This window comes from Haliotis cracherodii, unplaced genomic scaffold (assembly GCF_022045235.1).
Source record: "Haliotis cracherodii isolate W230 unplaced genomic scaffold, xgHalCrac1.p SCAF_7, whole genome shotgun sequence".
Taxonomy (NCBI): Eukaryota; Metazoa; Mollusca; class Gastropoda; order Lepetellida; family Haliotidae; genus Haliotis; species Haliotis cracherodii.
This window is the reverse complement of record NW_027266330.1, coordinates 40398945-40424133: the sequence shown is the minus strand read 5'-3', so window position 1 is coordinate 40424133 and position 25189 is coordinate 40398945. Positions and strand designations below refer to the sequence as shown.

Below are 25189 nucleotides of genomic sequence, written 5' to 3'. Positions count from 1 at the left end.
TGGACAACTTGTGTGTACCCTATACACTGACCTTGGACAACACGTGAGTACCCTATACACTGACCTTGGACAACTTGTAAGTACCCTATACAAGACCTTGGACAACACGTGAGTACCCTATACACTGACCTTGGACAACATACAGTTTATTTGAGCAGGAGCACAGGAGAATCGACGGTGACATGGTTATATTGCTCCATACGAAAAAAAAATCCGGCAATAACGATCAGCTGTACCAAAGTTAGCTTATGGTTATTAACATTTAACAAAGTGAAATACAAGATTAAAGCATTAAATTCCATTCAGTACTCTAAGTGTTCTCTTTACTTTTGCCATTACTCCTATATTGACATAATAAGGAGTACAAACATTATCTGGAGCCCTGCTATACACTGACCTTGGACACCATGTATGAGGGGCGTTCAATATAGAAATCTGCAGATTGGTACTCGTACCACACCTCTGTGGCAGCCTTTATGTCCTCGTCATCCTGGAAGCGTCTTCCACGTAGGGCAGATTTCATTAAATAGTCACTGGGGGCTAAGTCTTGGTTCAAACAGTTAAATCACCCACCCTACAGCCCAGACTTAGCCCCCAGTGACTATTTCCTGTTCCGACAAATGAAATTATATTGAAAATTAAAAGTGCAAAAGATATTCTGCGACTTGGTCTTATATTGAAGTTGCAAAACTTATTGAACGCCCCACGTAAGTGTTCTGTATGCTGACCATGGAAAACATGTGAGCACCTATACTCTGACCTTTGACAACAGAAAGTTACCAACCTGTCATTTTCTGTTTGAGACTGTAAATCATGTTAAGCAAGGCCAAATGCACATATTATATTTAGAACTCATATGGAGATAAGTTTAATGTGGCATACATTGGTCTGTGATCCCTGCCAGAACTAGGCAGTGATGGAGCCTCCTCCTTGTTGCAGGCCACACTGAAGATGCTGATGCAGACCGTGGTGATGTCGGTGTTCAAGAGCTTCTTCATCATCATGGGCATGTTTCTCCTCATGCTGTTCTATGCCTATGCTGGCGTCCTTCTCTTCGGGGCTGTCAAGTACGGCTACAACCTGGGCAGGTGGGACTCTAGACAGAGCAGGGAACATCCGAAAATACTCTCTCTTCACCTAGACATGCATTTGTACCATTCACCAATATAAGTCAGTTTATTATTTTACTACAAATGGATTAGGAATCAATAGGGTTACCATGGCAGCCACATTGAAAGTCATTATTTTACCCAATACTCCGTTTTTCTGGATGTTTCTTTGTGAAACTGGATGTGCAGTTATGTGGTGGGCAGAATAACATGTCTGGGGATATTATTAAGTAGGATGCATGTCAAGTTTATGTGATTTGATTATTTGGAAACACTTTGTTTGTGAAAAAGTACCACCAAAACTACAAACTTCTTGTACTAGTCATGGTAGTAGGTTTTGATTTTCTAACTTTGGAAGGCCGTGTTGTGTTCATGGCTTTGGTTACTAACCTCTTTCTTTGCAACAGCGGTACTTTTGTCTTCTCAAAGATAAGTGAGTACTTGTAGAGTGTAAAGAATCTATTCGATGGAGTGTTGAGTGGGCTGTGAAGATCCCTACAGGTAGTTTGTTTCAGCCCCAATACATACATAATTTAATTATAAACATGATCAGTATGGATAGTATATGGCACTAGGGGTAAGACTTCCACCCATATCCCCCCCTAAAAACAATATATGATGAAAAGCATTGAGTGGCAATGCATACATGGATGAGTTTTGGAGGGGGGATATGGGCAGAAGTCAACCCTCCTTCAAGATAAAACACATTAGACTTGTACAGAGTCGAATCATGTTCAATAAATGAAACATAAATATCCCAACTCGTATGAGGGATGCAGGCTGATGCAGGATGCAGTTTATAGCCCAAGTAGTATAGACTATGGGAGTACGGCCTCACCCCACCCTGGACCAGGTCCACCTGACAATGCTTCCACGGAGGTCTGAAGCTTTATCAATTATATGATGGATCACTGGATTGTCATGTTTGGCTAGCAAAATGTAGCAACTGCAAAGGTAGCTCCCATTGTCTATACCCCTGAACAAATAAATATGCTATAAATATGTTTACTATCAACACAGTTCCACTGGCATGTATGGAATACAAGCATTAGAAATACTACAAAATACTATGCATATACATGACATACATACATATATCACTGGTATTCTTTGTATAAACATATTACAGAAGATACACATGGTTCATACCAAAGTTAAACACACAAGTTAGTTGAAGTAAGAATACATTACAATATCATAAGACAATGCTTGCTTAAGTACTATATTCAACAACAATTCTTAATACATAGTATTCTAACCGAGGTTCTCCAGATGAATAGAGTAATAATGAAATGAACTTACCCTGTGTGATGCAGTAAAGTGCTGGTGCTCTCAGAACATGGGCAGAGCCATATGCTGAGTAACCAGGGTACTCCCATGATTGAAAAGGTCATGGAGAACCAGAGAACAGTAGCAGCCTAACCACAGGCCAGGCCTGCGACAGACCCAGTCATGATAGTCATGACCCTAAAAGAAGTTGTTTAGAGAAGCTAGCTCTCCTATGAATTAGTAGATTTGTGCATGGTGTTGGAAGTTAACACAAATTATTTATGGAAATAAATATTAAATATTTAGGCTTAGGTTATTAATTTAGTTCATCTTAGTTTAATGTAATGATGCTATAAAATGTGCCCACATACTATTTACAAGTATCCTGCTACATTTCTTCACCCTTGCATGTTTCAGACATGCCAACTTCGAGACAGCATCAAGTGCCGTGATCCTGCTGTTCCGTATTGTGACTGGGGAGGACTGGAACAAGATCATGCATGACTGTATGGTGGGTGGACAGTGCACAGTGCTGCTGCTGCAGCAGGGGATACTGGTTTGGCAAAAGTCATAAGGCCAATCATTTTTCAAAAGACCATACTCTCCTGAATTAGGTTAATGTGATCTTACACTATTTAACCCTGTCACATATCAATTGACAGCAATATCAACTGTATCTTGTTTATACTGAAGCTGTTTCCCGCCTCCATGAGATGGTGTTATTGTAGGACAAGGTACTACTGCTGTCTCTGGCCTCCATGAGATGGTGTTATTGTAGGACAAGGTACTACTGCTGTTTCTGGCCTCCATGAGATGGTGTTATTGTAGGACAAGGTACTACTGCTGTCTCTGGCCGCCATGAGATGGTGTTATTGTAGGACAAGGTACTATAGCTGTTTCTGGCCTCCATGAGATGGTGTTATTGTAGGACAAGGTACTATAGCTGTTTCTGGCCTCCATGAGATGTGTTATTGTAGGACAAGGTACTATAGCTGTTTCTGGCCTCCATGAGATGGTGTTATTGTAGGACCAGATACTACTGCTGTCTCTGGCCTCCATGAGATGGTGTTATTGTAGGACAAGGTACTACTGTTGTTTCTGGCCTCCATGAGATGGTGTTATTGTAGGACAAGGTACTATAGCTGTCCCTGGCCTCCATGAGATGTTATTATTGTAGGACAAGGTACTACTGCTGTTTCTGGCCTCCATGAGATGGTATTATTGTAGGACAAGGTATTACTGCTGTTTCCCGCCTCCATGAGATGTGTTATTGTAGGACAAGGTATTACTGCTCAGCTCCTGTTTCAGATCAGTCCTCCGTTCTGCAGCAGGGGGCCCAACTACTGGGACACAGACTGTGGCAACTTTACTGCATCACTCATCTACTTCTGCACCTTCTACGTCATCATCACCTACATTGTGCTCAACTTGCTTGTCGGTCAGCATCTTATCTTGGCACATGTGTGACACTGTCTGATACCACAGGGGATTGTAACTCAAAAAATAGGAGCTGTGGTCACACCCAGTGTCAGTATTCTGTATACAAGGAAAGGGATGTAACAAGGCCAGCTCACAGTGAGACATAGATGAAGAAATTTGATGCCATTGTTTGGGGGCTTGCGTCTTCAGAAGCTGAAATACCATGATTTTTCAATTGAAAATCCCTACTCAGAATTTGTACCGATTTGTACCGCTAACTTACCGATTTTGTTGTTTATTGGATCCTGTACACAAATACCATGCACCAAAACAAGTTTAATCGATGGCTTCTGTCAGCCCTCCCATCGTCATTCTTTCCGCGACACATGAAACTGATGGTAAAATGAGTTTACGTACATTTATTTGTCTCAATAAGCCCTTTGCTGTGACCCGTCCGCCATAGACGACCTTGACCCTGCCATACCTGTCACTGAAAAAAATCCAACGATCTGATTGGCTATAAATAAAATGTGTTTTTCCTCTACATAGTCTGCTAAATGAATGGCGCAAACTTTTTCAATTTTGAGCAGGGATTTTGGCTCGGAATAAAAAAATCACTATATTTTGAGCTTCTAAAGATGCTAGCCCCCAAAGTATGGCTTTGATTTTCTTCATGTATGTCTCATTATGTAGCTAAATGTATTGGCTTGAGAATTCATAGTTTAATTGGGGTGTTTACAATGGACATTGTTGAAATCATCCTGGAACAAACTTTGTGAGTTGGCCTCATTATTACCCTTTCCTTTTATACAGTATATTGACACTGGGTGTGGCCATATATTTTGTAGCTCCTATTTTTTGGCTCCCAAGACACTGTGTATAACACTGAAAAAAAGAGTTTGGGATTCCCATGAACAAAACAACAGTGATGATTTGTAATGCTGAACAACCCGCTTGAATGTTTTATTTCACATGTATCATGATGAACATTTCCACAAAACTAGCAGTACATTACACCAGTGAAGATCTGCCTTAGAATAGGTCTTCAGCAACCCACGCTTGTTGTTAGAGGTGACTGTGCTTGTCATAAGTGGTACTAAAGGGATCAGGTGGTCATGCTCACTGACTTGGATGATGCATGTCATCCTATCCCAATTGAGTTGATTGATGCTCATGATGTCAATCTCTGGATTGTCTGGTCCAGACTTGATTATTTACAGATCGCCGTCTTGTAGGTGGAATATTGCTGAGTGCGGCGTTAAACAACAAACACACAAACAAACAGTACATTATGCACATAGTTTCACTCACTGATCATATTTCAGGGTTATATTATTTACTTGATAGTCATTAACTAAAGTCTGATTTAAGGTGAATGAAAAGAGGTGAGGATGTACTGTATGATGTTGATGTGACTGTTGCAACCGGCGTAGTTTGTTTTCTAACTGATGGTGTGTGATGTTGATGTGACTGTTGTAACTGGCGTAGTTTGTTTTCTGACTGATGGTGTGTGATGTTGATGTGACTGTTGCAACCGGAGTAGTTTGTTGTCTAACTTATGGTGTGTGATGTTGATGTGACAGTTGCAACCGGAGTAGTTTGTTGTCTAACTGATGGTGTGTGATGTTGATGTGACTGTTACAACCGGAGTAGTTTGTTGTCTAACTGATGGTGTGTGATGTTGATGTGACAGTTGCAACCGGAGTAGTTTGTTGTCTAACTGATGGTGTGTGATGTTGATGTGACTGTTACAACCGGAGTAGTTTGTTGTCTAACTGATGGTGTGTGATGTTGATGTGACTGTTGCAACCGGCGTAGTTTGTTGTCTAACTGATGGTGTGTGATGTTGATGTGACTGTTACAACCGGAGTAGTTTGTTGTCTAACTGATGGTGTGTGATGTTGATGTGACTGTTGCAACCGGAGTAGTTTGTTGTCTGACTGATGGTGTGTGATGTTGATGTGACTGTTACAACCGGAGTAGTTTGTTGTTTAACTGATGGTGTGTGATGTTGATGTGACTGTTGCAACCGGAGTAGTTTGTTGTCTGACTGATGGTGTGTGATGTTGATGTGACTGTTGCAACCGGAGTAGTTTGTTTTCTGACTGATGGTGTGTGATGTTCATGTGACTGTAGCAATCGGAGTAGTTTGTTGTCTAACTGATGGTGTGTGATGTTGATGTGACTGTTGCAGCCAAGGTAGTTTGTTGTCTAACTGATGGTGTGTGATGTTGATGTGACTGTTGCAGCCAAGGTAGTGTGTTGTCTGACTGATGGTGTGTGATGTTGATGTGACTGTTGCAGCCAAGGTAGTTTGTTGTCTAACTGATGGTGTGTGATGTTGATGTGACTGTTGCAGCCAAGGTAGTTTGTTGTCTAACTGATGGTGTGTGATGTTGATGTGACTGTTGCAGCCAAGGTAGTTTGTTGTCTAACTGATGGTGTGTGATGTTGATGTGACTGTTGCAGCCAAGGTAGTTTGTTGTCTGACTGATGGTGTGTGATGTTGATGTGACTGTTGCAACCGGAGTAGTTTGTTGTCTAACTGATGGTGTGTGATGTTGATGTGACTGTTGCAGCCAAGGTAGTTTGTTGTCTAACTGATGGTGTGTGATGTTGATGTGACTGTTGCAGCCAAGGTAGTGTGTTGTCTGACTGATGGTGTGTGATGTTGATGTGACTGTTGCAGCCAAGGTAGTGTGTTGTCTGACTGATGGTGTGTGATGTTGATGTGACTGTTGCAGCCAAGGTAGTTTGTTGTCTAACTGATGGTGTGTGATGTTGATGTGACTGTTGCAGCCAAGGTAGTTTGTTGTCTAACTGATGGTGTGTGATGTTGATGTGACTGTTGCAGCCAAGGTAGTTTGTTGTCTAACTGATGGTGTGTGATGTTGATGTGACTGTTGCAGCCAAGGTAGTTTGTTGTCTGACTGATGGTGTGTGATGTTGATGTGACTGTTGCAGCCAAGGTAGTTTGTTGTCTAACTGATGGTGTGTGATGTTGATGTGACTGTTGCAGCCAAGGTAGTTTGTTGTCTAACTGATGGTGTGTGATGTTGATGTGACTGTTGCAGCCAAGGTAGTTTGTTGTCTAACTGATGGTATGTTTTGTTGGATTCAGCCATCATCATGGAGAACTTCTCTCTGTTCTACTCTAATGAGGAGGATGCTCTGCTCAGCTACAATGACATTCGGCAGTTCCAGAACACATGGAACTATGTAGACATCAATAGAAAGGTATGCAGCCACCCTCACATTGACAACAGTCAGAAGTAAATGAACCACTTTAAAATAAGCAGGTTTTTCTTTTCTGTTTGCATGTCTGTGGTCGTCTGCTACATGTTTCTGTTGTGCTTTTGGTTTCATTATGCTGAACTATAATATTTAAGAATTGTTGGTGATGTACTTCACTGTGGGTCGACAGGGTGTGATCCCGGCTCGGCGGGTGAAGTACTTGCTCCGCCTGCTGCGAGGCCGTCTTGAGGTAGATCTGGAGAAGGACCGCTTGTTGTTCAAACACATGTGCTACGAGATCGAGAAGTTGCACCAGGGCGGCGACGTTACATTCCATGATGTCCTCAGGTATGTCAACCCTCGCGTCTCACTCTCTCATGCTCCATATGTCAACCCTCTCGTCTCACTCTCTCATGCTCCATATGTCAACCCTCGCGTCTCACTCTCTCATGCTCCATATGTCAACCCTCGCGTCTCACTCTCTCATGCTCCATATGTCAACCCTCGCGTCTCACTCTCTCATGCTCCATATGTCAACCCTCTCGTCTCACTCTCTCATGCTCCATACGTCAACCCTCGTGTCTCACTCTCTCATGCTCCATATGTCAACCCTCGTGTCTCACTCTCTCATGCTCCATATGTCAACCCTTGTGTCTCACTCTCTCATGCTCCATATGTCAACCCTTGCGTCTCACTCTCTCATGCTCCATATGTCAACCCTCGTGTCTCACTCTCTCATGCTCCATACGTCAACTCTCGTGTATCACTCTGTCATGCTCATGCTCCATACGTCAACCCTCGCGTCTTACTCTCTCATGCTCCATGCTCCATACCTCAACCCTCGCGTCTCACTCTTTCATGCTCCATGCTCCATACGTCAACCCTCGCGTCTCACTCCCTCATGCTCCATATGTCAACCCTCGCCTCTCACTCTCTCATGCTCCATACGTCAACCCTCGCGTCTCACTCTCTCATGCTCCATACGTCAACCCTCGCGTCTCACTCTCTCATGCTCCATGCTCCATACGTCAACCCTCGCGTCTCACTCCCTCATGCTCCATATGTCAACCCTCGCGTCTCACTCCCTCATGCTCCATGCTCCATATGTCAACCGTCGCGTCTCACTCCCTCATGCTCCATATGTCAACCCTCGCGTCTCACTCTCTCATGCTCCATACGTCAACCCTCGCGTCTCACTCTCTCATGCTCCATGCTCCATACGTCAACCCTCCCATCTCACTCTCTCATGCTCCATAAGTCAACCCTCGCGTCTCACTCTCTCATGCTCCATGCTCCATACGTCAACCCTCGCGTCTCACTCTCTCATGCTCCATGCTCAATACGTCAACCCTCGCGTCTCACTCCCTCATGCTCCATACGTCAACCCTCGCGTCTCACTCTCTCATGCTCCATGCTCCATACGTCAACCCTCGTGTCTCACTCTCTCATGCTCCATATGTCAACCCTCGCGTCTCACTCTCTTATGCTCCATGCTCCATACGTCAACCCTCGTGTCTCACTCTCTCATGCTCCATAGGTCAACCCTCGCGTCTTACTCTCTCATGCTCCATATGTCAACCCTCTCGTCTTACTCTCTCATGCTCCATACGTCAACCCTCGTGTCTCACTCCCTCATGCTCCATAGGTCAACCCTCGCGTCTCACTCCCTCATGCTCCATGCGTCAACCCTCGTGTCTCACTCCCTCATGCTCCATAGGTCAACCCTTGCGTCTCACTCTCTCATGCTCCATACGTCAACCCTCGCGTCTCACTCTCTCATGCTCCATGCTCCATACGTCAACCCTCGCGTCTCACTCCCTCATGCTCCATATGTCAACCCTCGCGTCTCACTCCCTCATGCTCCATGCTCCATACGTCAACCCTCGCGTCTCACTCCCTAATGCTCCATATGTCAACCCTCGCGTCTCACTCTCTCATGCTCCATACGTCAACCCTCGCGTCTCACTCTCTCATGCTCCATGCTCCATACGTCAACCCTCGCGTCTCACTCCCTCATGCTCCATACGTCAACCTTCGCGTCTCACTCTCTCATGCTCCATACGTCAACCCTCGCGTCTCACTCCCTCATGCTCCATATGTCAACCCTCGCGTCTCACTCTCTCATGCTCCATACGTCAACCCTCGCGTCTCACTCTCTCATGCTCCATGCTCCATGCTCCATACGTCAACCCTCGCGTCTCACTCCCTCATGCTCCATTTGTCAACCCTCGCGTCTCAGTCTCTCATGCTCCATGCTCCATACGTCAACCCTCGCGTCTCACTCTCTCATGCTCCATATGTCAACCCTCGTGTCTCACTCTCTCATGCTCCATGCTCCATACGTCAACCCTCGTGTCTCACTCTCTCATGCTCCATACGTCAACCCTCGTGTCTCACTACCTCATGCTCCATATGTCAACCCTCTCGTCTTACTCTCTCATGCTCCATACGTCAACCCTCGTGTCTCACTCCCTCATGCTCCATACGTCAACCCTCGCGTCTCACTCCCTCATGCTCCATGCGTCAACCCTCGTGTCTCACTACCTCATGCTCCATAGGTCAACCCTTGCGTCTCACTCTCTCATGCTCCATATGTCAACCCTCATGTCTCACTCCCTCATGCTCCATACGTCAACCCTCGCGTCTCACTCTCTCATGCTCCATGCGTCAATCCTCTCGTCTTACTCTCTCATGCTCCATGTGTCAACCCTCGTGTCTCACTCCCTCATGCTCCATACGTCAACCCTCGCGTCTCACTCTCTCATGCTCCATGCTCCATACGTCAACCCTCGCGTCTCACTCCCTAATGCTCCATATGTCAACCCTCGCGTCTCACTCTCTCATGCTCCATACGTCAACCCTCGCGTCTCACTCTCTCATGCTCCATGCTCCATACGTCAACCCTCGCGTCTCACTCCCTCATGCTCCATACGTCCACCTTCGCGTCTCACTCTCTCATGCTCCATACGTCAACCCTCGCGTCTCACTCCCTCATGCTCCATATGTCAACCCTCGCGTCTCACTCTCTCATGCTCCATACGTCAACCCTCGCGTCTCACTCTCTCATGCTCCATGCTCCATGCTCCATACGTCAACCCTCGCGTCTCACTCCCTCATGCTCCATTTGTCAACCCTTGCGTCTCAGTCTCTCATGCTCCATGCTCCATACGTCAACCCTCGCGTCTCACTCTCTCATGCTCCATATGTCAACCCTCGTGTCTCACTCTCTCATGCTCCATGCTCCATACGTCAACCCTCGTGTCTCACTCTCTCATGCTCCATACGTCAACCCTCGTGTCTCACTACCTCATGCTCCATATGTCAACCCTCTCGTCTTACTCTCTCATGCTCCATACGTCAACCCTCGTGTCTCACTCCCTCATGCTCCATACGTCAACCCTCGCGTCTCACTCCCTCATGCTCCATGCGTCAACCCTCGTGTCTCACTACCTCATGCTCCATAGGTCAACCCTTGCGTCTCACTCTCTCATGCTCCATATGTCAACCCTCATGTCTCACTCCCTCATGCTCCATACGTCAACCCTCGCGTCTCACTCTCTCATGCTCCATGCGTCAATCCTCTCGTCTAACTCTCTCATGCTCCATGTGTCAACCCTCGTGTCTCACTCCCTCATGCTCCATACGTCAACCCTCGCGTCTCACTCTCTCATGCTCCATGCGTCAATCCTCTCGTCTTACTCTCTCATGCTCCATACGTCAACCCTCGTGTCTCACTCCCTCATGCTCCATACGTCAACCCTCGCGTCTCACTCTGTCATGCTCATGCTCATGCTCCATACGTCAACCCTCGCGTCTCACTCTGTCATGCTCATGCTCATGCTCCATAGGTCAACCCTCGCGTCTCACTCTCTCATGCTCCATACGTCAACCCTCGCGTCTCACTCTCTCATGCTCATGCTCCATACGTCAACCCTGGCGTCTTACTCTGTCATGCTCATGCTCATGCTCCATACGTCAACCCTCGCGTCTCACTCTCTCATGCTCCATGCGTCAATCCTCTCGTCTTACTCTCTCATGCTCCATACGTCAACCCTCGTGTCTCACTCCCTCATGCTCCATAGGTCAACCCTCGCGTCTCACTCCCTCATGCTCCATACGTCAACCCTCGCGTCTTACTCTCTCATGCTCCATGTGTCAACCCTCGCGTCTCACTCCCTCATGCTCCATACGTCAACCCTCGCGTCTCACTCTCATGCTCCATGCGTCAATCCTCTCGTCTTACTCTCTCATGCTCCATGTGTCAACCCTCGTGTCTCACTCCCTCATGCTCCATAGGTCAACCCTCGCGTCTCACTCCCTCATGCTCCATACGTCAACCCTCGTGTCTCACTCCCTCATGCTCCATACGTCAACTCTCGCATCTTACTCTGTCATGCTCATGCTCCATACGTCAACCCTCGCTCAGGGTAGCAGAAAGCCCATGACATAAAGCACAACTTCAGTACATCTTATTTCTTTCTTCTTTTTTTTACAGTAAAATAACATACTTCTCACTCACTCATTCACTTTAGTAATACAAACATACTGCATATATCAAGTATGCTTAAACTATTAAAGTTGATATATCATACTGCAGTGTAGGAAAGTACATGGTCTCAAACAATAAAGTCTTAAGTACAAAACTAAAATTAAAATGAAAGCTGCTCCTCATTTTCGGAAAAGTTGATGATACAGCATCCAAGCACCATAGAATTTCTGTTGATTACCTGTCTTGAAGGGAATAACTTTTTCAATGTTGTATTGTGAAAAAGCTTCGTTTTTATAAACATGAAAATAAGGTTTTGTATTTTGGAATTTGCATCTATAAATATAGAATTTTGCATTTTGTAAAAGTAAATCAAACACTTTATCTGTTTTTATGTTCTCTTTAACTCCAAAAGGTATGAATTCTTCACAAAATGTCATATTATAAACATGAAAGCACTGGTCTATCCACACTGACACTTCATCCCCAAATCGTTTTATTACACCACATTCCCAAATCAAGTGAGTAATTGTTTCCTTTTCATTGTGACAGGAGCACAAATCATTCTGAGCATTATTGAGTACATACAGAAAAGTATTAGTGGTGAGAATGGTGACATCCTGTGTTGTACTGAATATTTTATTACAAATATTGTAATTCCCACTTTTCCTGCCCTATAGTTTTTTTTACTTCTGTAGAAACCAATAAAAAATTAAAATGCTTTGAACCGGACTTGGAACTACAAATAGTTTTTACCACACAGCACTGGTCCTCCACAGAATCTGTTGGAACTCTTACTAAATTTAGAGCTCCAAGGTATTGTTTAATGCTGCTGTGACACCATACAACTCCAGATAGGTTGAACAAATACCACACATTTCAATAAATTCCTCATATGACAGAAACTCCTTATTGGCCTTGACCAAGTCTATAATTTTGGAGACGCCCTTCTCAAACCAGTATTTCAAGAAAAATGATCATTTAATTTTAATATTAGTTCAGTTAAAAAACTACTGAAAGATTCTGGCTTGAATTTCTTATCTATAAATGACTGAAAACAACTTTTCCAAAGCTCATTACTTATCAAAGATAAGTTTCTCTGAAAACACGTCAAACCAAACTCAGCAAATTTACACAAATAAGAATATGTAGATTTAAATAGGTGCTTCCATTTTGGATCACCTGAGGACACAAGTCTCCTTATCCATGTGGCCTTAAGGGATGTTACGTATGAATAAATATTCACCATACTTAAGCCCCCTTGCTTAACAGGTTGACAACTTTAATCCTCTTTACTTTGTCTCGTTTATCACTCTAAAGAAATATAAAAAGCATAGCATTTACGGTAACAAGAAAATCATTTGGGGGATATTGTGATAACAATAGATAATTGAGTTTTGAAATCATCAAGGATTTAATGATTGCCACCCTACCAACTGGTGTAAATATCCGTTTCATCCACCTATTCATAATCTGTTTTAACTCAAATAATTTAAGTTCAACTGATTTATGCAAAATTTGTCTCCAAGAATTCTAAACTCTTCTGGATTCCAACTAATAGGCAAATCATCTTTGAACTTTTCTTTACAACCTCTCTTGGGGCCAAGCCAGATAACCTTTTTTTATTATAGTTAATCTTAAGACCAGATATTTTGGCAAAACAATCAAGGGAGTTAATACATGATACAAAGGAGGACTGACTACCGTCAAGTAATAAATCCATATTGTCAGCATACTGACTAAGAAGATACTCACTACCGTCCACCAGGATACTTTTGACATCTCTGTTAGTGCGGATCATATTGGCTCGTATTTCTGCACAGATAATAATTATATACGGTGATAATGGGTTACCCTGTCTACAACCTTGTTCGATTTTAAAATAAGATGACAACTGACCATTGATGGACATACAGCTTTTTATATCATTGTAAAATAGATATATATTTTCTTAAATTTTCACCAGATCCTCAAAAGGATAAAGATTTGTCGATAAATGACCAAGCAATAGAATCAAATGCCTTCTCAAAGTCTATAAGAAGAAGCATACCAGGAATGTTTGATTTTTCTGTACATGAGACTGCATCATAGATTAAGCGAATATTGTCACCAATGTAGGGACCTGTCATGAAGCCAGTCTGATCTTCATTAATGACAAATGACAATTTAGATTTGATTCTATTTGCTATGCATGAAGATGCCAGTTTATATGAAACATTCAATAGTGATATGGGCCTCCAGTTAGCTGTGAAGCATTAAGGCTTGTCCCCCTTTGGAATACAGACAATAACCCCTTGTTTTTGGGTAACAGAGAGTTCAACTGATTTTAAACCACAATTCAATGATCGCAATAAAAACTGTCCAATATCTTTCCAAAAGAATTTATGAAATTCAGTGGGAAAGCCATCTGAGCCTGGGCTTTGACATCCACTGTTGATGTGGGTGACTGTGTTACAGCATGCTGTCGTACCGGTCCGTGGACATTCGCAAGTCCCTGCAGCTGGAGGAGCTACTGGCACGGGAGGAACTGGAGTACACCATCGAAGAGGAGGTGGCCAAACAGACCATCCGCAACTGGCTCGACAAGTGCCTCAAGAGAATCAGAGCTGTATGTGTACTTCTTAAATGTTGTCAGGATTATGGTAGCACCAATTTATTAACAATAGTTGGCCTATATGAGCTCATTTGGAATGCATAAGGAAATTGTGCGACAGACATTCATTACCTAACCCATATAGACAGGGTGGCATTACCTAACCCATATAGACAGACTTTCATTCCCTAACCCATACAGACATAAGGAAAGCTATCAATCCAGCAATGTTGAATTGTGGTAAGCTGTTACGACATGAAAAAAGTCACCACCTTGGTGCTCTTTCTTTATGCAAGATTTAGATCTACCAGTTATGGCTTTGTGGACAAAAACAATCCTGACGAACACAGATTGACAAGATACATTTCTCTCCTTGCAGAAGGAGCATTCCAACATTATCTCCAACCTGCGAGCAACCAATGAGCCCCTGTTCACTGTCACTGAACTGACATCGGGGGGAGCTGACATCAAGGAAGAGAAGGAGGAGGGACCTGTGCCTCCCCGCACCAGGAAGAAGGGGCATGTCGAGCTCCGCAATCCTGTCATACAACCACCCAGTGTTCTACAGGTAGGTACCCTGTCATACATCACCCAGTGTTCTACAGGTAGGTACCCTGTCATACAGCCTACAGTGTTCTACAGGTAGGTACCCTGTCATACAGCCTACAGTGTTCTACAGGTAGGTACCCTGTCATACAACCACCCAGTGTTCTGCAGGTAGGTACCCTGTCATACAGCCTACAGTGTTCTACAGGTAGGTACCCTGTCATACAGCCTACAGTGTTCTGCAGGTAGGTACCCTGTCATACAGCCACCCAGTGGTGTACAGGTAGGTACCCTGTCATACAGCCTACAGTGTTCTACAGGTAGGTACCCTGTCATACAACCACCCAGTGTTCTGCAGGTAGGTACCCTGTCATACAGCCACCCAGTGGTGTACAGGTAGGTACCCTGTCATACAGCCACCCAGTTTTCTACAGGTAGGTACCCTGTCATACAGCCACCCAGTGTTCTACAGGTAGGTACCCTGTCATACAGCCACCCAGTGTTCTACAGGTAGGTACCCTGTCATACAGCCACCCAGTGGTGTACAGGTAGGTACCCTGTCATACAGCCTACAGTGTTCTACAGGTAGGTACCCTGTCATACAGCCACCCAGTGTTCTGCAGGTAGGTACCGTGTCATACAGCCTACAGTGTTCTACAGGTAGGTACCCTGTCATACAGCCTACAGTGTTCTGCAGGTATGTAGGTACCCTGTCATACAGCCACCCAGTGTTCTACAGGTAGGTACCCTGTCATACAGCCACCCAGTTTTCTACAGGTAGGTACCGTGTCATACAGCCACCCAGTGTTCTACAGGTAGGTACCCTGTCATACAGCCACCCAGTGTTCTACAGGTAGGTACCCTGTCATACAGCCACCCAGTTTTCTACAGGTAGGTACCGTGTCATACATCCACCCAGTGTTCTACAGGTAGGTACCCTGTCATACAGCCACCCAGTGTTCTACAGGTAGGTACCCTGTCATACAGCCACCCAGTTTTCTACAGGTAGGTACCGTGTCATACAGCCACCCAGTGTTCTACAGGTAGGTACCCTGTCATACATCCACCCAGTGTTCTACAGGTAGGTACCCTGTCATACAGCCACCCAGTTTTCTACAGGTAGGTACCCTGTCATACAGCCACCCAGTGTTCTACAGGTAGGTACCCTGTCATACAGCCACCCAGTTTTCTACAGGTAGGTACCGTGTCATACATCCACCCAGTGTTCTACAGGTAGGTACCCTGTCATACAGCCACCCAGTTTTCTACAGGTAGGTAGGTACCCTGTCATACAACCAGCCTCCCAGTGTTCTACAGGTAGGTACCCTGTCATAGGGCCACCCAGTGTTCTGCAGGTAGGTACCCTGTCATACAACCAGCCACCCAGTGTTCTGCAGGTATGTAGGTACCCTGTCATACAGCCTACAGTGTTCTACAGGCAGGTAGGTACCCTGTCATACAGCCACCCAGTGTTCTGCAGGTAGGTACCCTGTCATATACAACCAGCCACCCAGTGTTCTAAGGGTATCTGGAACTTTATACTTTTTTAGCCTTATATTCTGACCTTTGTCCTGTAAGTTTGTGTGTTTGATGAGAGGTGTTTGTGTTGTATAGGGCCAGTCAATGAGGAAGTTTCTGACCCCAACACTAAGTGACGGAGCGTCACGCCTGGCAGAGAAGGAAAGACCTAACCTCCGCAAGCGAAGCTGTAAGATCAACACAGGTAGTATGTCTTTGACAGGCATTTAGAAGTGATACACATAAGAAAGAGAATTTGTGGATGACAACTTCTTTATTATGAGGAACACAACGTTTGGGAGTATAAACTTAATCCTTCATCAGCTGAATAAATTCTTTGAGGCAGAGAACATATATATGTACCTGTAAGAACAAAAAAAGTTACCGGTCAGTGTGTACCAGTCTGTGTACCAGTGGGTGTGTGCGGATCACTGTGTGTGTACCGTCAGTGTGTATCAATCTGTGTGTACCGGTCAGTGTGTATCAGTCTGTGTGTACTGATCAGTGTGTATCAGTCTGTGTGTACTGATCAGTGTGTATCAGTCTGTGTGTACCGATCAGTGTGTATCAGTCTGTGTGTACCGATCAGTGTGTAACAGTGTGTGTTCCGATCAGTGTGTGTACCGATCAGTGTGTAGCAGTGTGTGTACCGATCAGTGTGTGTACCGGTCAGTGTGTATCAGTCTGTGTGTACCGGTCAGTGTGTATCAGTCTGTGTGTACCGATCAGTGTGTATCAGTCTGTGTGTACCGATCAGTGTGTAACAGTGTGTGTACCGATCAGTGTGTGTACCGATCAGTGTGTAGCAGTGTGTGTACCGATCAGTGTGTATACCGGTCAGTGTGTATCAGTCTGTGTGTACCGGTCAGTGTGTATCAGTCTGTGTGTACCGTTCAGTGTGTATCAGTCTGTGTAGCAGTGGGTGTGTACAAGTCTGTGTACCAGTCTCTGTGTACCACTGTGTGTGTGTGTGTATGTGTGTGTGTGAATCAATGTGTACTGGTCAGTGTGTACTGGTCTGTGTACCAGTGGGTGGGTGCCGGTGTGTGTGTGTGTGAACTGGTCTGTGTGTATCGGTGTGTGTGTGTACCGGTCTGTGTGAACTGGTCATTGTGTATTGGTGTGTGTGTGTGTGTGTATCGGGCTGTGTGAACTGGTCTGTGGGTATCGGTGTGTGTGAACCGGTCTGTATGTATTGATGTGTGTGTGTGAACCGGTCTGTGTGTACCGGTCAGTGTGTACCAGTCAGTGTGTGTACCGATCAGTGTGTATCAGTCTGTGTACCGATCAGTGTGTGTACCGATCAGTGTGTAGCAGTGTTTGTACCGGTCAGTGTGTATCAGTCTGTGTGTACCGGTCAGTGTGTATCAGTCTGTGTGTACCTGTCAGTGTGTATCAGTCTGTGTACCAGTCTCTGCGTACCAGTGTGTGTGTGTATGTGTGTGTGTGAATCAATGTGAACTGGTCAGTGTGTACTGGTCTCTGTGTACCAGTGTGTGTGTACCAGTTTGTGGGTGCCGGTGTGTGTGTGTGTGAACTGGTCTGTGTGTATCGGTGTGTGTACCCGTCTGTGGGTATCGGTGTGTGTGTGTGTGTACCGGTCTGTGTGTAACGATGTGTGTGTGTGTACCAGTGTGTGTGAACTGGTCTGTGGGTATCGGTGTGTGTGAACCGGTCTGTATGTATTGGTGTGTGTGTGTATTAGTGTGTGTGAACCGGTCTGTGTGTACCGGTGAGTGTGTGTCAGTCTGTGTAGCTGTGGGTGTGTACCAGTCTCTGTGTACCAGTGTGTGTGTGTACGTGTGTGTGTGAATCAATGTGTACTGGTCAGTGTGTACTGGTCTCTGTGTAAAATTTGGTGTGTACCGGTCTGTGTGTACCATTGTGTGTGTGTGTACTGGTCTCTGTGTAAAATTTGGTGTGTACCGGTCTGTGTGTACCATTGTGTGTGTGTGTACCTGTGGGTTTGTACCGGTAGATGTGTATCGGTCTGTGTGTACCGGTTTGTGTACTGGTCAGTGTGTACCGGTCAGACATCCATATACAGTAGCCAGCAAGTTCGGGTATAAGGCTCAAGTATATAGCTCTAGTTTAATTGTAATGTTCAGGTATAATGTTTAAGTATAAAGTTCAAATGTAATGTTCAGGTGTAATGTTCAAGTATAAAGTTCAGGTATAATGTTCAAGTATAAAGTTCAGGTATAATGTTCAAGTATAATGTTCAGATATGAAGTTCAGGTGTATTATTTAGGTGTGATGTTGAGGTATAATGTTGAGGTATAATGTTCAGGTATAAAGTTCAAGTATGATGTTCAGGTATAATGTTCAGTAATAAAGTTCAGGTGTAATCTTCAAGTATAATGTTCACGTATAATGCTCAGGTATAATGTTCAGTTATAAAGTTCAGGTGTAATGTTAAGGTGTAATGTTCAGGTATAATAATCAAGTATAATGTTCAGGTATAATGTTCAGTTATAAAGTTCAGGTGTAATGTTAAGGTGTAATGTTCAGGTATAATGTTCAGTAATAAAGTTCAGGTGTAATGTTCAAGTATAATGTTCAGGTATAATCTTCAAGTATAATGTTCACGTATAATGCTCAGGTATAATGTTCAGTTATAAAGTTCAGGTGTAATGTTAAGGTGTAATGTTCAGGTATAATAATCAAGTATAATGTTCAGGTATAATGTGTAAGTATAATGTTCACGTATAATGCTCAGGTATAAAGTTCAGGTATAATGTTCAGTTATAATGATCAAGTATAATGTTCAGGTGTAATGTTCAAGTATAATGTTCAAGCAAAATGTTCAGGTATAATGTTCAGGTATAAAGTTCAAGTACAATGTTTAGGTATAATGATCAAGTAAATGTTCATGTATAATGTTCAGGTTTAAAGTTCAGGTATAATGTTCAGTTTTAAAGTTCAGGTATAATGTTCAGTTATAAAGTTCAGGTGTAATGTTAAGGTGTAATGTTCAGGTATAATGATCAAGTATAATGTTCAGGTCTAATGTTCAGTTATAAAGTTCAGGTCTAATGTTCAAGCATAATGTTCAGGTATGATGTTCCAGTATAATGTTCACGTATAATGTTCAGGTATAAAGTTCAGGTATAATGTTCAGGTATTATGTTCAAGTATAATGTTCAGTTATAAAGTTCAGGTGTAATGTTAAGGTGTAATGTTCAAGTATAATGTTCAATTATAATGTTCAAGTGTAATGTTTAGATATTATGTTCAATTATAATGTTCAGGTATGAAGTTCAGATGTAGTGTTCAGGTATAATGATCAGGTATAATGTTCAAGTATAATGTCCAAGTATAATGTTCAATTATAATGTTCAGTTGTGATGTTCAAGTATAATGTTCAGGTATAATGTTTAGGTATAATGTTCAAGTATAATGTTCAGGTATAATGTTTAGGTATAATGTTTAGGGATAATGTTCAAGTATGATGTTCAGGTATAATGTTCAAGTATAATGTTTAGATATAATGATTAATCATAATGTTCGGGTATGAAGTTCAGATGTAATATTCAGGTATAATGATCAGGTATAATGTCCAAGTATAATGTTCAATTATAATGTTCAGTTGTGATGTTCAAGTATAATGTTCAGGTATAATGTTTAGGTATAATGTTCAAGTATAATGTTCAGGTATAATGTTCAGGTGTAATGTTCAAGTATAATGTTCACATATGATGTTCACATATAATCTTCAGGTATAAAATTCTGGTATAATGGTCAGGTATAATGTTTAGTTATAAAGTTCAGGTATAATGTTCAGTTATAAACTTCAGATGTAATGTTCAAGTATAATGTTCAGGTATAATGTTCCAAGTATAATGTTCACGTATAATGGTCACGTATAATGTTCACGTATAAAGTTTAGGTGTAATGTTCAGGTATAAAGTTCAAGTATAATGTTCAGGTATAATGTTCAAGTATAATGTTCACGTATAGTGTTCAGGTATAATTTTCAAGTATAATGTTCAGGTATAATGTTCAATTATAATGTTCAGGTATGAAGTTCAGATGTAATGTTCAGGTATGATTTTTAGGTATAATGTTCATGTATAATGTTCAGGTAAATGTTTAGGTATAATCTTCAAGCATAATGTTCAAGTAAAATGTTCATGCACAATGTTTAGGTCTAATGTTCAGGTATAATGTTTTAGGTATAATTTTCAAGTATAATGTTCAGATTTTATGTTCAAGTATAATGTTTAGGTATGTTTAGGTGTAATATTCAAGTATGAACCTATAGCGAGCAGAGATGCAAACCATCATGATTTTGAGTGTTTCGGATCATTACAATATGTTCAACCAAATTCTGCCAAAACATTTAAGTGAAACTTAGATTAAGTTTTATGAGGCATTGTGCTTGGGATGGAAAAGCTTGGTGTGTGTTTGTGACATTCTCCATGTTGTCTGCTGCAGGTGGCAAGCCCCTCCCTCTGGTGTCAGAGGGCAGGACCGAGGACGACCTGACCACACCCACCATGGAGCACCCAATCGACTCAGCACTGGTGGGGAAGTATGTGTCACTTGACATCAACTCTTGGTGGAAGGAGCTGAACTGTCTCGATATATCAGAAGATGGCAATAGGACCATACTGTACTAGTCACCAGTACATCACTGTAGAGTTGTGTGGCAATTGGACCATACTGTGCTAGTCACCAGTACATCACTGCAGAGTTGTGTGGCAATTGGACCATACTGTACTAGTCACCAGTACATCACTGTAGAGTTGTGTGGCAATTGGACCATACTGTACTAGTCACCAGTACATCACTGCAGAGTTGTGTGGCAATTGGACCATACTGTGCTAGTCACCAGTACATCACTGCAGAGTTGTGTGGCAATTGGACCATACTGTACTAGTCACCAGTACATCACTGCAGAGTTGTGTGGCAATAGGACCATACTGTACAAGTCACCAGTACATCACTGCAGAGTTGTGTGGCAATTGGACCATACTGTACTAGTCACCAGTACATCACTGCAGAGTTGTGTGGCAATTGGACCATACTGTACAAGTCACCAGTACATCACTGCAGAGTTGTGTGGCAATTGGACCATACTGTACTAGTCACCAGTAAATCATTGCAGCGCTGTATGGACGTACTAACAGCTGGTCAGTCCCTGCAATCTTGTACAGGAATTGGCATAGACTATGCCAACTTGGATTTAAGGGAACAGGTCATTTTATGCCTTCCACTGGGAACAGGGCCAGAGTAGAGCCAGTTTACCAGATCTGTATTCGCCTACTGTGTAGGTAGGTGGACGTTCAAGTCAAGGGGTACACACAAGCTGATGATTGTCTCCATTTTCATGATCTTTTGAAGAAACAAAACCAGGATGTGATTTGATGCTGATGACGTGAGAGAACTGGATCAGCATCAGCTGTGCCCAGAGTGTAACAGGGAGTGTAACAGGGGAGCGCAACAGGGGAGTGCAACGGGGCACATGCAGGGGTCTGGTTGAGACTTCCCACAACACTGCTACATGCATCAGAAAGGGACCTGCAGTACTATGGCATGTGTCCAGCCTGACAAGTACTCAGCATGATGTCAGTATTAGTGTTTGGGTTGGTTTGAATTCTCCACGGAGAGTCATCCTGGCTGCCAAACAATGTCACTGGTTGATTGGCCAGAGAAGAGGAGAAATAGTTGATAATTTGAGTGTGAGAACACAGTTTCAAGCCACAATTATTGATACAGAAATGAACAAAATTTGGAGTATGTCAAACGTGGGTCGTGAAGTGCCAGCAAGATGGACTTGCTCACTGGTACAGCTGTGTCCTGATCACTTCCATGCAAGGTTGACTTGCTCACTGGTACAGCTGTGTCCTGATCACTTCCATGCAACGTGGACTTGCTCACTGGTACAGCTGTGTCCTGATCACTTCCATGCAACGTGGACTTGCTCACTAGTACAGCTGTGTCCTGATTACTTCCAGGCAACGTGGACTTATTCACTAGTACAGCTGTGTCCTGATCACTTCCATGCAACGTGGACTTGCTCACTGGTACAGCTGTGTCCTGATCACTTCCATACAACGTGGACTTGCTCACTGGTACAGCTGTGTCCTGATCACTTCCATGCAAGGTTGACTTGCTCACTGGTACAGCTGTGTCCTGATCACTTCCATACAACGTGGACTTGCTCACTGGTACAGCTGTGTCCTGATCACTTCCATGCAAGGTTGACTTGCTCACTGGTACAGCTGTGTCCTGATCACTTCCATACAACGTGGACTTGCTCACTGGTACAGCTGTGTCCTGATCACTTCCATGCAACGTGGACTTGCTCACTGGTACAGCTGTGTCCTGATCACTTCCATACAACGTGGACTTGCTCACTGGTACAGCTGTGTCCTGATCACTTCCAGGCAACGTGGACTTGCTTACTGGTACAGCTGTGTCCTGATCACTTCCAGGCAACGTGGACTTGCTCACTGGTACAGCTGTGTCCTGATCACTTCCATGCAACTTGGACTTGCTCACTGGTACAGCTGTGTCCTGATCACTTCCATGCAACGTGGACTTGCTCACTAGTACAGCTGTGTCCTGATCACTTCCATGCAACGTGGACTTGCTCACTGGTACAGCTGTGTCCTGATCACTTCCATGCAACGTGGACTTGCTCACTGGTACAGCTGTGTCCTGATCACTTCCATGCAACGTGGACTTGCTCACTAGTACAGCTGTGTCCTGATCACTTCCATGCAACGTGGACTTGCTCACTGGTACAGCTGTGTCCTGATCACTTCCATGCAACGTGGACTTGCTCACTGGTACAGCTGTGTCCTGATCACTTCCATGCAACGTGGACTTGCTCACTGGTACAGCTGTGTCCTGATCACTTCCATGCAACGTGGACTTGCTCACTAGTACAGCTGTGTCCTGATCACTTCCATGCAACGTGGACTTGCTCACTGGTACAGCTGTGTCCTGATCACTTCCATGCAATGTGGACTTGCTCACTGGTACAGCTGTGTCCTGATCACTTCCATGCAACGTGGACTTGCTCACTAGTACAGCTGTGTCCTGATCACTTCCATGCAACGTGGACTTGCTCACTAGTACAGCTGTGTCCTGATCACTTCCATGCAACGTGGGCTTATTCACTGATATATCTGTGTTGCAGATGAGGTGTCTGTAGAACAATTATAATGTCTGTATATATTGATATATTTATTATGGTACCTGACAGCTTGTGGGTACATTATGATTTGTTATTTTATACTGGCCTGAAACCATTGTTATTTATTAACAATGCTTTATTGATATTGTATTTATTAGTTACTACTGTAGTTCATTGTAATTTGCTCATTGAGTTTTTATTTTATTTTGTTATACAAATATGCTCATTTTGCCAAAAATATACACTTTAAGGAAGGTGCAATATTGTTAGTTCTTTGGTCATGCCTACTACTTTTGGAGGAAGAGAATATATGGTATATGAGAATGTTGAGTTCTGTGAAATAGTCAGCTGTTCACTGTGTCAGTTGCATGTTGTGTATATCTGTATATAGGTGAGAGAGTTTCAGGATGTCAGATGTCATTTATACGCTGGGTTATATATTTATATATAGACCAGCAAATATCTATTTTGAACATAAAACCTACCTTTGAATTACATGTGTTCCAATCAAGGCTAAAGTATAGCTCAACAGCTACACTTATGGCTCTGTTACAGGATGTCATCTCACAACAGCTGTACTTATGGCTTTGTTGTAGGATGTCATTACACAACAGCTGCAATTATGGCTCTGTAATATAGGATGTCATCACACAACAGCTGCAATTGTGGCTCTGTAATATAGGATGTCATCACACAACAGCTGCAATTGTGGCTCTGTTATAGGATGTCATCACACAACAGCTGCACTTATGGCTCTGTAATATAGGATGTCATCACACAACAGCTGCAATTGTGGCTTCGTTATAGGATGTCATTACACAACAGCTGCACTTATGGCTCTGTTACAGGATGTCATCTCACAACAGCTCCACTTATGGCTTTGTTATAAGATGTCATTACACAACAGCTGCAATTATGGCTCTGTAATATAGGATGTCATCACACAACAGCTGAAATTGTGGCTCTGTTATAGGATGTCATCACACAACAGCTGCACTTGTGGCTCTGTAATATAGGATGTCATCACACAACAGCTGCAATTGTGGCTCTGTTCTAGGATGAGATCACAAAACAGCTGCACTTGTGGCTCTGTTCTAGGATGAGATCACAAAACAGCTGCACTTGTGGCGCTGTTCTAGGATGAGATCACAAAACAGCTGCACTTGTGGCGCTGTTCTAGGATGAGATCACAAAACAGCTGCACTTGTGGGTCGGGTTATAGGATGTCATTACTATTTCAACTCAGATCTGTTAACCCTTAAATTCACAAGTGTTCAGTAGAATTAAAATGTTAAGAAGTGTGTAAAAGTATATTGTATGTCTCAAATGTGTGGAACACAGTAGCTTGTTATCATTGGGTGTTTGAACTGTGACTAAGCAGATGGTGGGAGTGCTCTTGCCTTCATGTCACAAATAGCAAATGAACAGCACCAAACCATATGAACAGACCAAGCTCAGATGACCATTGTAGGTTATAGGTAGATTTACATTGGAAGAGAAAGTAGTGTGTATTCCTGAGTATTGAGTGAATTGTGTTCAAAGTCATGATGGACATACATGTTCATGCTGTCATGAATTTTGTTGTGTTTGAATAAAACAATGAAGACCATGGTTAATGTTTAATTTGTAGTTAAGAAGACTGATGACAATGAGTGATGTTTGGGAACATGGGTACTGTTGTGTGTTTATTTATCTGGTGCTCAGGTGACTTGGCTGATTGTTGTCCCGTGTATTCTGACGCAACAGAATGAATGATGTTGATCATAAAAACAAACACTTTTTTCTGGCTCAAACTCAATTATTTACAGGCTGCCATATAGTGTTGTATAGCTGGAATATTGAAACTTATACTGGATCATTCGAATATC

The 25189-nt window shown here is 43.4% G+C and overlaps 2 protein-coding genes across 2 annotated transcripts in view; one reads left to right on the top strand and one right to left on the bottom strand.

Moving 5' to 3' along the window:
• The window catches only part of LOC139447203 (sodium leak channel NALCN-like), a 79353-nt gene extending 57254 nt beyond the window's left edge, over positions 1-22099 (top strand). Inside the window, exons 34-42 of the mRNA XM_071228428.1 lie at positions 940-1088; positions 2796-2889; positions 3687-3816; positions 6919-7034; positions 7222-7379; positions 13975-14125; positions 14490-14678; positions 16271-16379; positions 20612-22099. Of these exons, the coding sequence (XP_071084529.1) occupies positions 940-1088; positions 2796-2889; positions 3687-3816; positions 6919-7034; positions 7222-7379; positions 13975-14125; positions 14490-14678; positions 16271-16379; positions 20612-20796 (1281 nt within the window). The 3' untranslated portion in view covers positions 20797-22099. The remainder of the gene's footprint in view (positions 1-939; positions 1089-2795; positions 2890-3686; positions 3817-6918; positions 7035-7221; positions 7380-13974; positions 14126-14489; positions 14679-16270; positions 16380-20611) is intronic.
• On the bottom strand, positions 21884-24886 carry LOC139448888 (mucin-17-like). The gene is made up of 2 exons (XM_071230406.1): positions 24879-24886; positions 21884-23333 (listed from the first exon to the last, which is right to left on the bottom strand). The coding sequence occupies exons 1-2, from the start codon at positions 24884-24886 to the stop codon at positions 21884-21886; spliced, it is 1458 nt and encodes a 485-aa protein (XP_071086507.1).
• Between the last annotated feature and the right edge of the window lie 303 nt (positions 24887-25189).